Source organism: Babylonia areolata, chromosome 27 (assembly GCF_041734735.1).
Source record: "Babylonia areolata isolate BAREFJ2019XMU chromosome 27, ASM4173473v1, whole genome shotgun sequence".
Classification (NCBI taxonomy): Eukaryota; Metazoa; Mollusca; class Gastropoda; order Neogastropoda; family Buccinidae; genus Babylonia; species Babylonia areolata.
The window spans coordinates 36,456,168-36,471,006 of NC_134902.1; the positions used below are offsets into that span (position 1 = coordinate 36,456,168).

General features: G+C 40.4%; 2 protein-coding genes across 4 annotated transcripts in view; one reads left to right on the forward strand and one right to left on the reverse strand.

Moving 5' to 3' along the window:
- Positions 1-2: 2 nt before the first annotated feature.
- On the forward strand, positions 3-4,918 carry LOC143301008 (protein kish-A). The gene is made up of 4 exons (XM_076614996.1): positions 3-86; positions 1,294-1,403; positions 2,523-2,557; positions 3,631-4,918. The coding sequence occupies exons 1-4, from the start codon at positions 84-86 to the stop codon at positions 3,699-3,701; spliced, it is 219 nt and encodes a 72-aa protein (XP_076471111.1). The 5' UTR covers positions 3-83; the 3' UTR covers positions 3,702-4,918.
- An 858-nt stretch (positions 4,919-5,776) lies between these two features.
- Positions 5,777-14,839, reverse strand: part of LOC143301169 (mitochondrial inner membrane protease subunit 1-like) — a 10,550-nt gene continuing 1,487 nt past the window's right edge. For all 3 annotated transcript variants that reach the window (XM_076615260.1, XM_076615261.1, XM_076615262.1), the window contains exons 2-6: positions 13,514-13,741; positions 11,079-11,167; positions 10,555-10,669; positions 7,417-7,527; positions 5,777-6,841 (exon numbers count right to left, since the gene is read on the reverse strand). In XM_076615260.1, the coding sequence (XP_076471375.1) occupies positions 6,785-6,841; positions 7,417-7,527; positions 10,555-10,669; positions 11,079-11,167; positions 13,514-13,621 (480 nt within the window). In that variant the 5' untranslated portion in view covers positions 13,622-13,741 and the 3' untranslated portion in view covers positions 5,777-6,784. The remainder of the gene's footprint in view (positions 6,842-7,416; positions 7,528-10,554; positions 10,670-11,078; positions 11,168-13,513; positions 13,742-14,839) is intronic.

Below are 14,839 nucleotides of genomic sequence, written 5' to 3' on the forward strand. Positions count from 1 at the left end.
CAGAAATTTGAAAACTTCATGGCCAGCAAAACGTCTGTCTGGTTCACTTCCGTCAACACGTTGTCATGCTGGACTGAGTGAAAATGGTTAAAAAAAAAATTTTTCCTTTTCTTTCTCAGGCGGAAGATTGCGTTATTTGTTTTAGAGAAGGACCACAACATTTCCGAACCACACTAACACATATTCAGACCATTGCTTAATTCAGAATTATAAACTAATGGTAGAAAATGCACTTGATGGAGTACGAAAACCAAGGGAGTTCCGAGAAAAAAAAAAGAAAATTCCCAGTGTCACTGCTGACCATTATTGGCATGTTAGGATGGTGTTTTGTTCAGGATAATATGGTGGAGTAAGACTGAAATGTATTGTCTTTAGTGGTATGGCACCATCTTAGAAACGGTGGCAGTACTGAGGGCGTCGACAATGTCCTCAGGCACGGAGTTCACAGTCACAGTCATGTTCCCTTATGCCATGGTTCTTACCCTCAGACAGATTAATTTTACATAACTTATAGCATTGTAAGTTATGATTCTACATCTGAACCATACACCTCGATTCCATGAACGCCAGGAACGCATTGCTGGAGTATGGCTCATCCGTCTGGGACCCCTCCACTGAGAAGAACACAGAACAAGAAAGAATTAGTCGTCTCTCATTGTTTCAAGTTCATTGGGGCATCTTTCTGATCTCATTCATCCTTACATACCCTCATGCCAACTCTGCTCTTCTTCTGACACTCGTATGCTTAGGATCCCCCCCTGCTCGAGTGTGCTTGTGTGTATTGTGGGGGGTGGGATGGGAGGGGGGGTGGAATGAATTTTGACAATGTTTGGTATCTTGTGTTCAGTTGTTGTCTTTTTCCTTTTTGATATTTACATATGTGTTCCATTTGTAAATGCCTAGGGCTTATTTTCAAGATTAGGCGTAAATGCTCATAATAATAATAATAATTCCAGGTTCTCCCCCTCTCACATTGTGACTGTTACAGTGTTAGGCTGTCTCTAATATCTTTTTATATCTGTGCGTCAATCTACCACTGTGTCTTGGACTTAATGGAGAGTGAATAGGCTGAGAAATTGTTCTCACAGAGTGACTGTTTAAAATGCTAATATTGCTGCTATGTCTTTCTATAGACAAACTAAAACTGCAGTCAGCTTGTTTATTTCAAAACCTGCTGTGTTGATTTTACATCTTTTCCCATTGATGCAACTCTTTGCCTGTGTATTTATCACTGTATGTTGTTTTTTTTCTGATTATAGAGTAGTGATGCATGACTTTGTTCCCTGTGTGCAGTCAGCCTTATTCAATTTCCAAAGCTTGCTGACGGTGGTGTTGCTGTTGATCTGTACCTGCGCCTACCTCCGCTCCATTGCCCCTTCCTTGCTGGACCGCAACAAAACAGGGTGGGTATAGCAGTGTGTGTGATGGTGAGCATCCCTGTGCATGATGATGATGATGGAGATATGGATACTTATATAGCGCCTATCCTCGGTCGGGTAGAGTGGACTGACAGCCACCGTTGGGCACTTATCATTCGTTTCCTGTGTCATTTGATCAGATTTCAGGCACGCATACTTACACACTCAGACAGACATCTAATGTTTTACGTGTATGACCGTTTTTGTTTACTCCTCCATGTAGGCAGCATGTATACAGGGGATCTTGCTACAGGTCATGTGCCTGCATTATGTACTTGGCTGACAGCTTGTTTGTTTGCTTCTCTGTGTGTGCATGTGTGTGCATGCATACACGTGTGTATATACATAGCTGCTTGCAAAGGTTTAGAACTAGTAGTACTGCCTTGTCGAACCATACATAGTTCTGTCAAAGGTATCATTAGCTCTGTCACTGTCTTTTTCTCTCTGTCTCGCTCCCTCTGTCTCATTCTAACTCACTGTCATATATGCACAATATGTACATATGAATATATAATATATATATATATTACAGAGAGAGAGAGAGAGAAGATGCTCATGTTTTCTTCTTCTTTTAAAGTTGAATACATCTAGCGTCTTTGAATACATCTTTTTTTCTTTTCTTTTTCTTTTTTCTTTTTTTTTTCTTTTTTTTGTTTTTTTTTTTTTTGGTCTATGATGCAGAAATTTTCTGTCCTATTTTACCATAGAATGTGGCACAAGTTCATTTATTCAAGAAACAATTTCATGTTTCATGTTTTAAAAAAAATTCTTGCATTTGCCATTGGTTCAGGCAGAAACTCTCTCTCTCGCTCTCCCCCTCACTCTTTTCCTCTTGCCTCCCCAACTCCTGTCCCCTTTCTCTCTCTCTCTTTCTAAATTGTGATTATAAATACATATATAAAGTCTTTATCCTAATAGTGACACCTTTAGTTTATAAAGGTTTATTCAGTCAGTTGGTGAATCGTGGTTTTACAATTTGTTGTGCCACAGGCAAAAATATTCAAAAGCAAGTAATTTTCCCTGATAGTGATGCCATAGTTTTCAGTGGTTTTTGTATCAGTTAACCAAAATTTTTAATTAATGACAATGTCTCTTGCTTTTCAGGGTGATGGGTACATTTTGGAAGTGTGCAAGAATAGGTGAGTATTGTGTGCACGTGTTTGTCTGTTGTGTCCACTATCTCCATCTTTGTGGCTGTTGAAGTACTTTGGATGTTTACAAGTATTTGTGTGTATTCATGGCATAATGATAATGTCAGTGTGCTTAACATATTTGTCAATTGTTGTCAACATTTTCCGTTTTATTGACATCGCCATTCTGAAAGTCTCTGAAGGCCACCATGCAGTGTACTGATCACCAGGTGATGTAGTAGATGTAAATATACCTATGAGATGTGATAAATGTTTGTGTAAAATATAATAAAAACATTGGGAAAATGAGCATTTGAGTACTTTACTGTGTGATGAAGTTAGAAGAAAAAAAACTTTGGGTTTTTTTTTTGTTGTTGTTTTTTCATATTCTGTAGTTAGTGTTTTTGAGACATATTACTTTACAAAATGTCTCAATAAAAATAGTGTAAAAAAACTACAAAAAAAAAAACAAGAAATCAAGAATGTGTTTTTAGTTTGTTTGATTGCTTGTTCTGTTTACTTTGGGTTTTGTTTTTGTTTTGTTTTTTGTTGTTTTTTGTGTTTATTAAAAACTTACAAACCAAGCTGTTTTGAATTAATGTAGTATTCCACATGTTGAAGTGAGATATCTTTAAACAGACATTCCTTGGTTATCTTCATGGAAAAGGGGGAAAAAATTACAAAAAGATTCCTGGAGTTTAAAGATGTTCTGATGCATATGGTATTTGTAAATAAAAGTATGTTAAATCCTCATCATGATTGTTTTTTTCTAGTAGAACTTTGATTACACTGCTTGGAGAGAAATATACAAATGGTGCACATCAGAGTTATCATATTGTATTTATATTGTATCATATTACTCTTTTGTCACAACAGACTTCACTGTGTGAAATATAGTTTGCTGTCTATGGGTAGAGTGCATTGCTACAGTGCAGTACCACCCTTCTCTTTCCTTTTCTGTGTGCAAATGTACTTGTTTTACTGTTTCCGTGTATTCATTCTATTTGATTTATTGCCTACTTTCTTTCTTCTTTTTTTTTAATGCATTGAAATACACAGAAAGAGCACCTGTTTGTTGCCAGGAGAACGAAAGAGCCCTTGGGTGGCAGCGTGTTGTGTAGCCATGGCAATCAGCATTCTCTTCTGGTCCTGAGAACAAGACAGCCCTTCCACAGTGTTCAAACATCAGACTGAAAGTGCATGTATCTGAAAGAACATGTGTAAAAGCTTTCCTGTTGGGTATATAAAATGTGAATTCATTTTAGCACGTGTGATGGTTTCAGCTTGAGTTGGTGATAAAATGTGAAGATGGGAGAAGAATTTTGGTGCAGTAGTGTGTGTGTGAGTGACATGGCCTTTATGGGGTGTGGGGGTGGAATGAAGGAGAGGAGTGAGCAAGAAACAGAATCATGTAGCAGACAGAGAAAACAAATTTGAATAGTCAACTCGAAAGAAGATGAACAAGTGCAAAGATGATGAACAGATTATGGAAAGATGTAAAGTCGTTTTTTTCAGATGGGAAAAGGAATGGCTCAAATTGTTTACAGATCTAGTTTCCAGATGTGAAGAGCCCTCTCCAGCTGGATGTGTATCACCAGCCTCAAGTTACTCAATGTGAATAGAAAACACTACAAAGAATGGTCCCGCTTCTCATGAAGACCAAATTCAGATTTAATTACACATACTTAACCGTGACCTACTAGTGCAGACTCCGGCAGGGGTCTGACATTCCTGTCCCGTGCAAACTACTATCCCCCTATTTCCTTTTGTAAAGTCAGATCTTTGCGCGGCTGCATTTGACTACATTGTGGGGATGAAAGCCTTTGGTGCCTCACTCTTTCTTTCCTTCACCACAGAGTAGCAGATATCTATTGCGTTGTGGAAGGGAAGAAAGCTGTACATGTCAAAAGAATGCAGCCAGCAGTTACCAGGACAAAAATGGTGCAAGACAAGCGAGCAAGGGAAAGGATGTAGGATAGAGAGAGGGAAGGAATGAAGGCTTCAGACCTCAGGGCAGCCACCACAGGTATCCATCTGCCTGAACTCACTCACAGAAATGTTGAGATTGTGACTTTTCAGTTTGGAGTTTGTCAGCAAGCATGAAATCAGCTTATGTTCGTGTGTGTGGGTGTGGACAATTGGGGGAGGTTGTGGTGCTGGGAAACAGAAGGGGTGGCACTAATGTCTGTGTGGGGGAGGGGGGGAAGAGGGTGCAGGGGTGGGGGGAGGGGAACTGGTGGGGTAGCATTAACGGAATTTTTTCTTTTTGTATGTGTGTGATGATAGAAAGATGGCCTTTTTAAAAAAAAAATTCTCAAGTGCATTGTGTTTGTAAGAGCTTAGTCTAATGTGTGAATAGGACTGCTTTACTGTTTGATCATCAAAAGTGTTCAATAAAACAGTTTTTGTGACTTCCTCGAAATGTTTTTCATTCCACTTTCCTTGTCTGTGAAAGTGCATTTAGGATCACATGAAGAGGTACAAGAATTGTGTAATGTACTGATACAGTCAGAAAGAGCTCTAGATTTGTTGAGAACTACAGGCTGTCTGGCAATACAGAGTCATCAACATTACTTCTTTGAACTTCAGTACATGCATGTCATGCTTTTCTTTGGACTTCTCTTCACAATATCTGTGTGGAGTACACTAATTTTGCAACTTGCTCGGCTGTTGTTGGTTTTTTTGTTTGTTTGTTGTTTTTCCTGTGTTCATGGGTTTGCAATTGCCTCAGTCACTTGTATAGAGTAGGCATTCACATTCATGACTGTGCCATATAGACAGCCATACTTCTTTTAGGGGGGTACTCAGCTGATTGATTGGCTTGATTTGGTTTTGTTGAACATTCATGCTGCACGCACCTGTGGTGTGTGTGTGTGTGAGTCAGACCATCAATGTGAATTTAGTATGTGTGCACTGAAAGAGTGAATTGATGAGAGGTTACTGCCATGTGCACAGTTCTCACTCTTTGAATGTGTGTGTGCATGTGGTGAGTATGCAAGAGTGTGTGTAATCAATAATCTGAAAGTCATACCGACTGTGCAGACACATGAACAAAACACAGAGATTCTCTGTCTTTCAAAACACTGTGTATACACACACCCAGCACTTCAAAGAATCACAGGATGCTGACAATATATTTCAAGTTATAAAGACAACAAGAACAATCTGCATAAAAAGCAAAGTAAATTATCTCTTACATGCATCCTTTGGATCTTGATATTTAAAAAAAAAAAAAAAAAAAAAAAAACTCTTCTTACTCTCACCCTAATGATCAATAAGAAATAAAAAAGCCAAAAAATCACTTTCAGTTTTCTCCTTTGCCGACACACATACCACTCTATTGTTTGCCATTCTTTATATTGAAATGAAAATATATCATCTTTCCCTAAAACAATAATAAGAAATAAATGTGTTGAGCAATACCCATTTGATAGATCAGTATGACCTTGAGTGCTGGTCTTAAAGATAAACCAAGGTTCCGCATGCAGCATGCGCTTAGCGCATGATGTAAATGAACCCATGGCAACAAAAGGGTTGTCCCTGGAAAAATCCTGTAGCACCATCCGCTTTGATAGGAAAACAAGTACACCCGCAGACAGAGAAAGAAGAAAAAAAAGGTGAAGATCTCACTTGCGAAATTCTCTCTCCAGGGAGACCAGCTTGAATTTCACACAGAGACATAATTATGTTGTGACAGACTGTATGCAGACTACACTTTTTTTTTTTTTTAATCAAAACTGCTCACTGGAAATCACTTTGAAGCGGGCATGTACCTTACGTTCTGAACTATTATCTATCTTTGTCAGTATTCAGTTTGGCCAACCACAGAGCATGTATGCACAGTCACATCTATGCACAACATGCTTAGCTCTATGGTTTACTTTGATCATTCCATAAAAACAAAAACCAGTTCCAGAATGGAATATATACCATCTCAGTTCCATCCATGGATAATTATCTTTGTCAGAGTTGATGAAAATAATTATATACTGCATTTTTGTTAACTCCAGCCTCAACCACAATCTGCAGACATGGTACTGTGTCAAGTTTGTACCAAAAAAGTCATCGGTCACTGTCCCCTGATATTATTATGTGCACACCACATCCACATTACCACATCATACCCAGATACAATGTACCCAGCAGTTCAGTCAAAATGCTATACCGTACAACAAATTTTCAACACACACACATACACTCTCACATGCACACAAAACAAACTACAAATTGTTGTCGTCAAAAGTTTTTTTCCCGTTCATCATTCACTGGTCCCAACCGATACAGGGGCCACAACTGCACAGAAAAATATAGTAAAATGAATTATACAGGGCACCAAAAAAATTATACATGCAAACAAGTAATCAAATGCCTGACAACACACACATACAAAGCCATTGAACTCATGCCGAAAACAAAGATGGACAACAAAGTGCTGCAATTTCCAAAACACACAAGTGACATACTATACCATAAACATGAGCATGTTCATACAACCTTGACATGATGCATGTGTCTGTGATACTCTTTCTTTTTTTCTTTTTCTTTTTTTTCTTTGCAAAGGTTCTATTCTTTTTCAATAAATACAACACAAAGATACTCTTTTTTTCAAGATAGATACATACATATTCTTCTTCTTTTTTCTTTATACACACACACATGCACACACACACACACACACACACACTCGGAACAGTCAATCTGAATAATTCTCTTTTTTTTTAATTAATATAACAGCAGTGATGACTGCAACAGAGGACAGACAAGAACCTTTTCTCTCAGTAAGAATCCTCACTGTCCCACCTGACAAAGACGCTCAGTCCACAGAACAGAAAACCACCAGCACACCACACAGTGCCTGAGGCACTCACCACAAAGAAAACACGGCCACGAAGAAGGCCATAGGGCACCTGGCCGTATGCCCTAGAGTCGCTGCTTCTGTCCTTGTTATCCCCCTCCAGCCACACATGGCCACGTTTGATCTGGAACATTCCACACCACACTCGTCTAAAACTTAATGTGCTCATTTCAGCCCAAGCTGTAAAATATTTAACACCCACCCCAACATCCCCCTCCAAAAAATATATATATGTAATATAGGACATTTGGCAGGATTTAAACCTCAGCAGGATTATATGGAAGACAGGCTGCTGCCCATGCAGCGTGTCCCCCCCTCTTCATGTCACTGATGTTTCCGGAGGAAACTCCTCATGGTGTACTCCCCTGGTCTGTCAGCTCCAACTCCTCACGGTGTACTCCCCTGGTCTGTCAGCTCCAACTCCTGACGGTGTACTCCCCTGGTCTGTCAGCTCCAACTCCTTACGGTGTACTCCCCTGGTCTGTCAGCTCCAACTCCTCATGGTGTACTCCCCTGGTCTGTCAGCTCCAACTCCTGACGGTGTACTCCCCTGGTCTGTCAGCTCCAACTCCTCACGGTGTACTCCCCTGGTCTGTCAGCTCCAACTCCTCACGGTGTACTCCCCTGGTCTGTCAGCTCCAACTCCTCACGGTGTACTCCCCTGGTCTGTCAGCTCCAACTCCTCACGGTGTACTCCCCTGGTCTGTCAGCTCCAACTCCTCACGGTGTACTCCCCTGGTCTGTCAGCTCCAACTCCTCACGGTGTACTCCCCTGGTCTGTCAGCTCCAACTCCTCACAGTGTACTCCCCTGGTCTGTCAGCTCCAACTCCTCACGGTGTACTCCCCTGGTCTGTCAGCTCCAACTCCTCACGGTGTACTCCCCTGGTCTGTCAGCTCCAACTCCTCACGGTGTACTCCCCTGGTCTGTCAGCTCCAACTCCTCACGGTGTACTCCCCTGGTCTGTCAGCTCCAACTCCTCATGGTGTACTCCCCTGGTCTGTCAGCTCCAACTCCTCACGGTGTACTCCCCTGGTCTGTCAGCTCCAACTCCTCACGGTGTACTCCCCTGGTCTGTCAGCTCCAACTCCTCACGGTGTACTCCCCTGGTCTGTCAGCTCCAACTCCTCACAGTGTACTCCCCTGGTCTGTCAGTTATGCCGCAAGGCAGTGGAGGTTTGAGATCAGGATTTTCCTTCCCCTAGATAGGCTGCCTCCCCAGACTGATGAGCCCTATCTATCTGAATACATATACAACATAGCAGTGGAGAAAAACAAGTACAGGTAACCCTTTCATTATCTTAAAAAAAAAAAAAAAAACCCTTGCAAATATTATTTAAAAAAAAAAAAAAAAAAATTTATAGAAATCCTTCAAAGACTGCAACTGGGGGCCATTTGAATTTTATCTGAGGGAGGCAGCCGGCAGTTTTGTCCCCTGTGGACCCCTCAGATACACTGACAGTGAACTGTCATCGCCTTATGGCAAGTGATCAAGAGACACCAGTCATAGTTCAGTGGTGTTCTCACTAATAGCAGGGGAAAGTCACATTCCAATGACTTCCCAAAGCGGCCCACAAAGGATGAAGTAAAGAATCCGAAGAAAACAAGACAATAAAATATACTGGATCCAAAAGAAAGAAAAAGCAGAAAATGGTGTTGCATATACAATTATGGATTTGTCCAAATGCAGTCATTCCTCCCTGAAGAAACTGAAACTAAAACACAGGTGCCAGCAGTTCACAGGCACTCTCAATGTAAAGTCGCCGTGAGGCCACTCACCAGGACACACCCTGCACTGATGCAGAGTAACTTCAGTTTTATTCAACAGTGCCTGTAGTTCTTCTGCACAAGGCATCATCTAAGGACACCCCACATATAACTGCTTTCTGCAGTTGGTGTCCCATCCACCAATAAAACCCACAGCGACTCCTCCCAGGAGAGGTGCCCCAAAGACGACACATCCACTTGGAAGTGAGAAGAATCATGGAAGCATGAGATGGAATCCCACAGTCACCACCTACTTTTTTCCCCCCTTGAGTGGTGGTTTGGATGCAAGTAATTTGGATGAGACTGTAAACTGATGTCCCGTGTGTCGCATGCGCTTAGCACACGTAAAACAACCCACGTCAAGAAAAGAGTTGTTCCTTATAAAATTTTGCAGAAACATCCACTTTGATAGGAAAATAAATACACTTGCAGGCAGATTTTTTTTTTCTTTCTTGATGGGTAACACTGACTGTATTGACATGTTCTCCCAGGAGAGAGCAGCCCTAATTTCACACAGAAACATCTGTTTTTACAAAGAATAATAATGCAATACAATGAAGACTTTTAACACATCCCCATCATCAGCACTGAAGTAGAGAGGAAATAAAAACCTTCAGAGCAAGGCATGAAGACTGCAGAATTTTCAAACTTTTGTCTTCATAGTATAATGATCACTGAAGATGAGCTTTGAGATATTATGACTAAACTGTTCTCTGTGCTTCGATTCATAGAATGTGTTCTGACATCAACCAGGCCTGAGATATACCAACACCAGCAACAGTGGTCAGAAAATTAGAGCAACAATCTAAGAGATACATATGTGAAGAAGACTCTTTGTTCAAGACTTTCAATCAGCCTTTAATTTGCCATTAAACATGAACATATAAAAGCAATGAACAAAAGAATTTTTAGCAAGGAGTGAAAATGCTCGAAGGAATTTCAAATTGGGAGCAAAGAATCAAGAGCCCTGATACATGATGCAGTTTCAGTTTCAGTTTCAGTAGCTCAAGGAGGCGTCACTGCGTTCGGACAAATCCATATACGCTACACCACATCTGCCAAGCAGATGCCTGACCAGCAGCGTAACCCAACGCGCTTAGTCAGGCCTTGAAAAAAAAAAAAGGTGAATAAGTAACAGATAATTTTACATAAATAAATAAATAATAATTATGATATAAAAAAAAAGGTAGTAGTAATGATAATAATAATAAAATAATAATAAATAAATAGATAAATAAATAAGACAACAATGATGATAAATAAGCAAATGAATGTAAAACATGAAGACACACATTCACACATACACCCACACATGCATAACAGATATCCACCAAACATGATGCAGTCTATGACATAATGTGTATGCCTGGTATACACAAACTTACATTGGTGAAGCGGTCGTTGCCTGCATTGAATATCCTGTCTCCCTCCATGGCTATCACCCGCTTGCAGATGTATTCTTTGGGAGACTTTGGAGACTTGCATATCACCACATCTCCTCTGAAACAGAAATAGCATAAATACCTGGGCATGTAAAACTACTTTTGAAACTGAAAACACACAGAGTGTGCTGGGTTGTGGACAGAAGTTTTTTTGTTTTGTTTTTTTGGTTGTTGTTTTTTTCAGATCTCATGGGTGAAGATTTTTTTCAGATTTCATAGATCATCAGGGTGCAAATTTTCTCACACTCACATGTCAAGGGTAGACATTTTTCAGATCTCACATATCATGGGTGGAGATTTTCCAGATCTCTTAGGTAACAGGTGGGTGTTTATTCTGATGTGGTCATTAAACACTACAGACCTATGAGAGCTGCTGTCCATCTCCAAAAACTAAAAGGACACAATCATATCAATATTCTAAGGCACTTCAAATCAACAAACAGTTTACACATCAACAAACAGCTTACTTCTGAATTTTGTTAAAGTTGACACTGATATGTTCAGTGAGCACAATGTCCCCAGACTGGATTGTAGGTTGCATAGAGGGGCCACTACACTGGAAAAAAAAAGAAAGAAATGGAAACATACTGAAAGTAAGCATGAAGTAGACATGTTTCCTTCAAAAGACACACATGATTATTCTCTCTCTCTCTCTCTCTCTCTCTCTCTCTCTCTCTCTCCCTCCCTCACACACACACACATACACACACATCATACTTTACACAGTTCAAGCAATAAATTATTGTTAAAGAGTGAACAGTCTGACAGCACTACAACAACAGACTTTAGTCCGCCCACAACAGCCTTCTGTATTTATTGTATTAAAAATCATTCTGAAATGACGAACACAGAAGGAGCAAGTCAATTACTCTTTCAATTTTCAAAAAAACATACCCCATTTTCTTTTCCAGATAGGAAAGAGAGAGGGAGTGGTACAATTCACTTTACTGTGATAAGAATTCAGTAACACACAAGCCGCCGTGGCAAAGCGGTTAGCGTCGTGGACTGATGGCTGGGAGGACGTGGGTTCAAATCCCAGCAGAGGTGGGTTTTTCGGCCCGTGGCCGGCTCCTACCCAGAGCTGAGTGTGCTGTGGGCTTAAATGGGGAGACTGGGACCACACAGTCGAGTGTCATCCACTTCAAGGATGTGTCTTTGGGTGTGTTGCTCTAATTACCTGACCAACACTGCAAGTGTCTGTATCTCTTGGGCCTGGTTAACACCGGGATATCATTATGACTGGAAGCACAGAGTACAGCCTTGTCATGCAGTCCTAAACCAAAATGGACCTCCATAGCAACATCGTTATCGTCATCGTCATCGTCCTCCTCCTCCATCATCATCAATATAAACAAAACAGTCTCAAAGTCTGTGGCCTTTCATGCCCTACTCTCATGGTGACCTCAGTTTTGATACCCCTCCACTTCGCGACTAAACCATTATTGTCATTAGTAGGGGGCTTAGTAGGTGGTGTCCTAAGTACGCTGAATCAGAACAGGCACCACTGAACACTACCAAAGTGACTCAGCAGCAATGCAGGGTCTCCTCTGGTGTGTGGCCTCCTGGTGACCTAACATCGATGGTTCCCTGCGGACTGCCGACGCTGGAACTGTGATGGACCAACCCGGGTGTGGCCGTGTACGGGGAAATCTAAATGAGCGGTGTGAGAGTAATGCCACTGAAATGGTGCAGATGATGGGGCAGCAAAAAGAAAAAGAAAAAAAGATTTCAATAATACTGAATAATAGGAATTAATACTGTTTGTATCAGCTGTTACTGTGACAATCACCCAGAGGTTGTGTGCATGTAAGCAAGCAGGCCAGCATGAATGCATGTACACACAATGCACAAGTATCTGGTTGAGGCCTTCAACTCAAGCTCAATAGCAGATAAATTATGCAGCGAAACAGAGTCATTACTAAGAAACACCTATAGCTGTGACCCCTAACAATTCTGAAAAAAAAAAAATCTGTGCATCACTGCCAACCTTAGGGAAGCGAATTAGTAATCCTACATGAGCGCATCCATCCTCTTGAAGATGGGATTGGATGAGGTGGTATAAGTGAACTCCTAAAAGAAGATAACTTCAGGATGGAACAGATTGACTGAATAATGGCAAAACATTTTCATTGCAATCTAATTAACCTTTAGAGAGAGAAAGAGAGAGATTTTTTTTTTTAATTCGCAACTTCCACATGTGTGTGTTTGTGTATGTTAACATTAACATTACAAACATCAAACATTAACCGTTTAATAGTTTCAGTAATCATAATGGTAAGAAGAAGAAGAAGAATGTGTATTCATATTGTACCTATTCTCTAAATAGGGCTGTAAGCACTTTACAAAACCAGGAACACACACACACACACACACACACACACACACAGGAAGTACACTGATAGTCGTATCTTGGCCACTCTCTTGATTGCTCCCTTTATTTTCTATCAAATCGTCCTATAAATGTTCATCACTGTCTTCTTCGAGTTTACGCTTCAATTCTTTCTGAGCATCAGCAAAAGAAAGCAATCTTGGGTGATTTAGTTCGCTACGATCGCATGTCTTGAGCACGGCGTCAGTCCGACATTTTGTTGAGCGAGCAAGGAGAGGAGCCAGGCAAACACTGGGACAGTAACCCAACCAAAACATTTAAATAAAGGACTGCCTCATGACATAGATGGGGTTTCTAGCTATGAATAGAATTCAGAAAGATTCCCCAAGCTAAAGCTACCAGCATTTTTGTCAACGAACTGAACGCAAAGTAGGGAATATTTCGATGACGAGTTATCTCGTCATTGTGGCAGCGAAGCGTACATGCTTGCCATGACAAGTTATCTCATCATACAGGCAGCCTAGAGGTTAAACGTCAACTCTTAAACGACAGCAAACAATACACACAACCTACCAGGACCAAGTCTGCAACAAACTCCAGTGTGCAGTACAGCACTGACCCGTACTGCACGACTTTCAGCAACGACCTCCCCAGTGACCTGGCCAAGAGACTGGCTTCCATTGTCGGTGTGCCTGTCGTCTGCTGGCAGCCCTACAACGCATGCTCCATTCCTGTCCCAGCTTCTGCCAACCCCAGGTCGTCATGTATCGTCTTCTTTGTCCCTGTAAGTCGCTCTTTGTCCTAGAAAAAAATAATTTAAAAATAAATACATTAAAGGTGAACAAAATCAATGTACTTTTAGCGCTTACTGATTTGACCAGTATAGCTGTAGCTGATAAAGCAAGGACTGCAGTATTGAATTTGTGCATGCATGATATAAATGTTGTATACATTATCAAGGTGAGTTTGTGTGATTTCATATCATTGTTTCATAAAGGACAATGTGTGTGTGTGTGTCTGTGTCTGTGTGTCAGTCTGTCTGTCTGTCCGTCTGTCTGTGTTTTTATTTCTAATCATTCCATTCTTCAAGGGGGGGCATAAAAATAAAATATGTCAAAGATTTTACATCATGCCATCAAAACAAAGTATCATTAAATGGATTAAGATGAAAATTGAATTTGGGTTCTGAAATATACTTGGAAAGCATTTCTCAATCTTGCATTATCATTAGTGACTGTCATTCAGCTAACATTCCATTGAAATAAAACATTATCTCTGCTTATAAGTGGTCACTTCATTCTTCCCCTTCCCACCCTCCTACCCCTCCCCCAGAACAAAAGAAGATAATTCGATTCACTTTTTTTTCCAATCACAATTTTTTTTCTAGAATTTTCAATGTTTCCATGCTATTTCAATCAAGTCCCTTTCATCAGCATAGGATATGCAGTTTGTAAGATAATATTAATATACATGTAGATTATCTAATGAGAAGTTGATAAGCCTTTCTGTAATGTTTTGTTGTTGTTGTTTTTCAACTTTCTTCTGGAAACTTGATTATAATTACATTTTTCCTTTATTGCTTTCTTTTTTCTGTGTGTGTGTGTGTGTGTGTGTGTGTGTGTGCGTGTGTGTGTGTGTGTGTGTTTGTTTTGCGCTTTTCTTCCCAGTGTTGTACAAGTTTTCTGACAGCCAAGTGAAAATCACAAATATCTTCATGCGCTTTGAGCCTTCTGGTTGCTCGGGAAAACAGAAATATTGATAAAATCTATTAATCTATTATTATCTTTGTTTATTTGCAACCATGACTTGCATCCATGCATTTTGGTGTGATCTTCAATTACCTGCTGATAAATTCAGTTCATTTTTATTACAGACACTGCTCCAAATAAATATTGTCTT

Excerpts from the sequence above, each read along its gene's own strand:
- LOC143301008 (XM_076614996.1), top strand. Across the intron at positions 1,404-2,522 it reads CTGGACCGCAACAAAACAGG|GGTGATGGGTACATTTTGGA; the intron begins GTGGGTATAGCA and ends CTTGCTTTTCAG. Across the intron at positions 2,558-3,630 it reads TTGGAAGTGTGCAAGAATAG|GAGAACGAAAGAGCCCTTGG; the intron begins GTGAGTATTGTG and ends GTTTGTTGCCAG.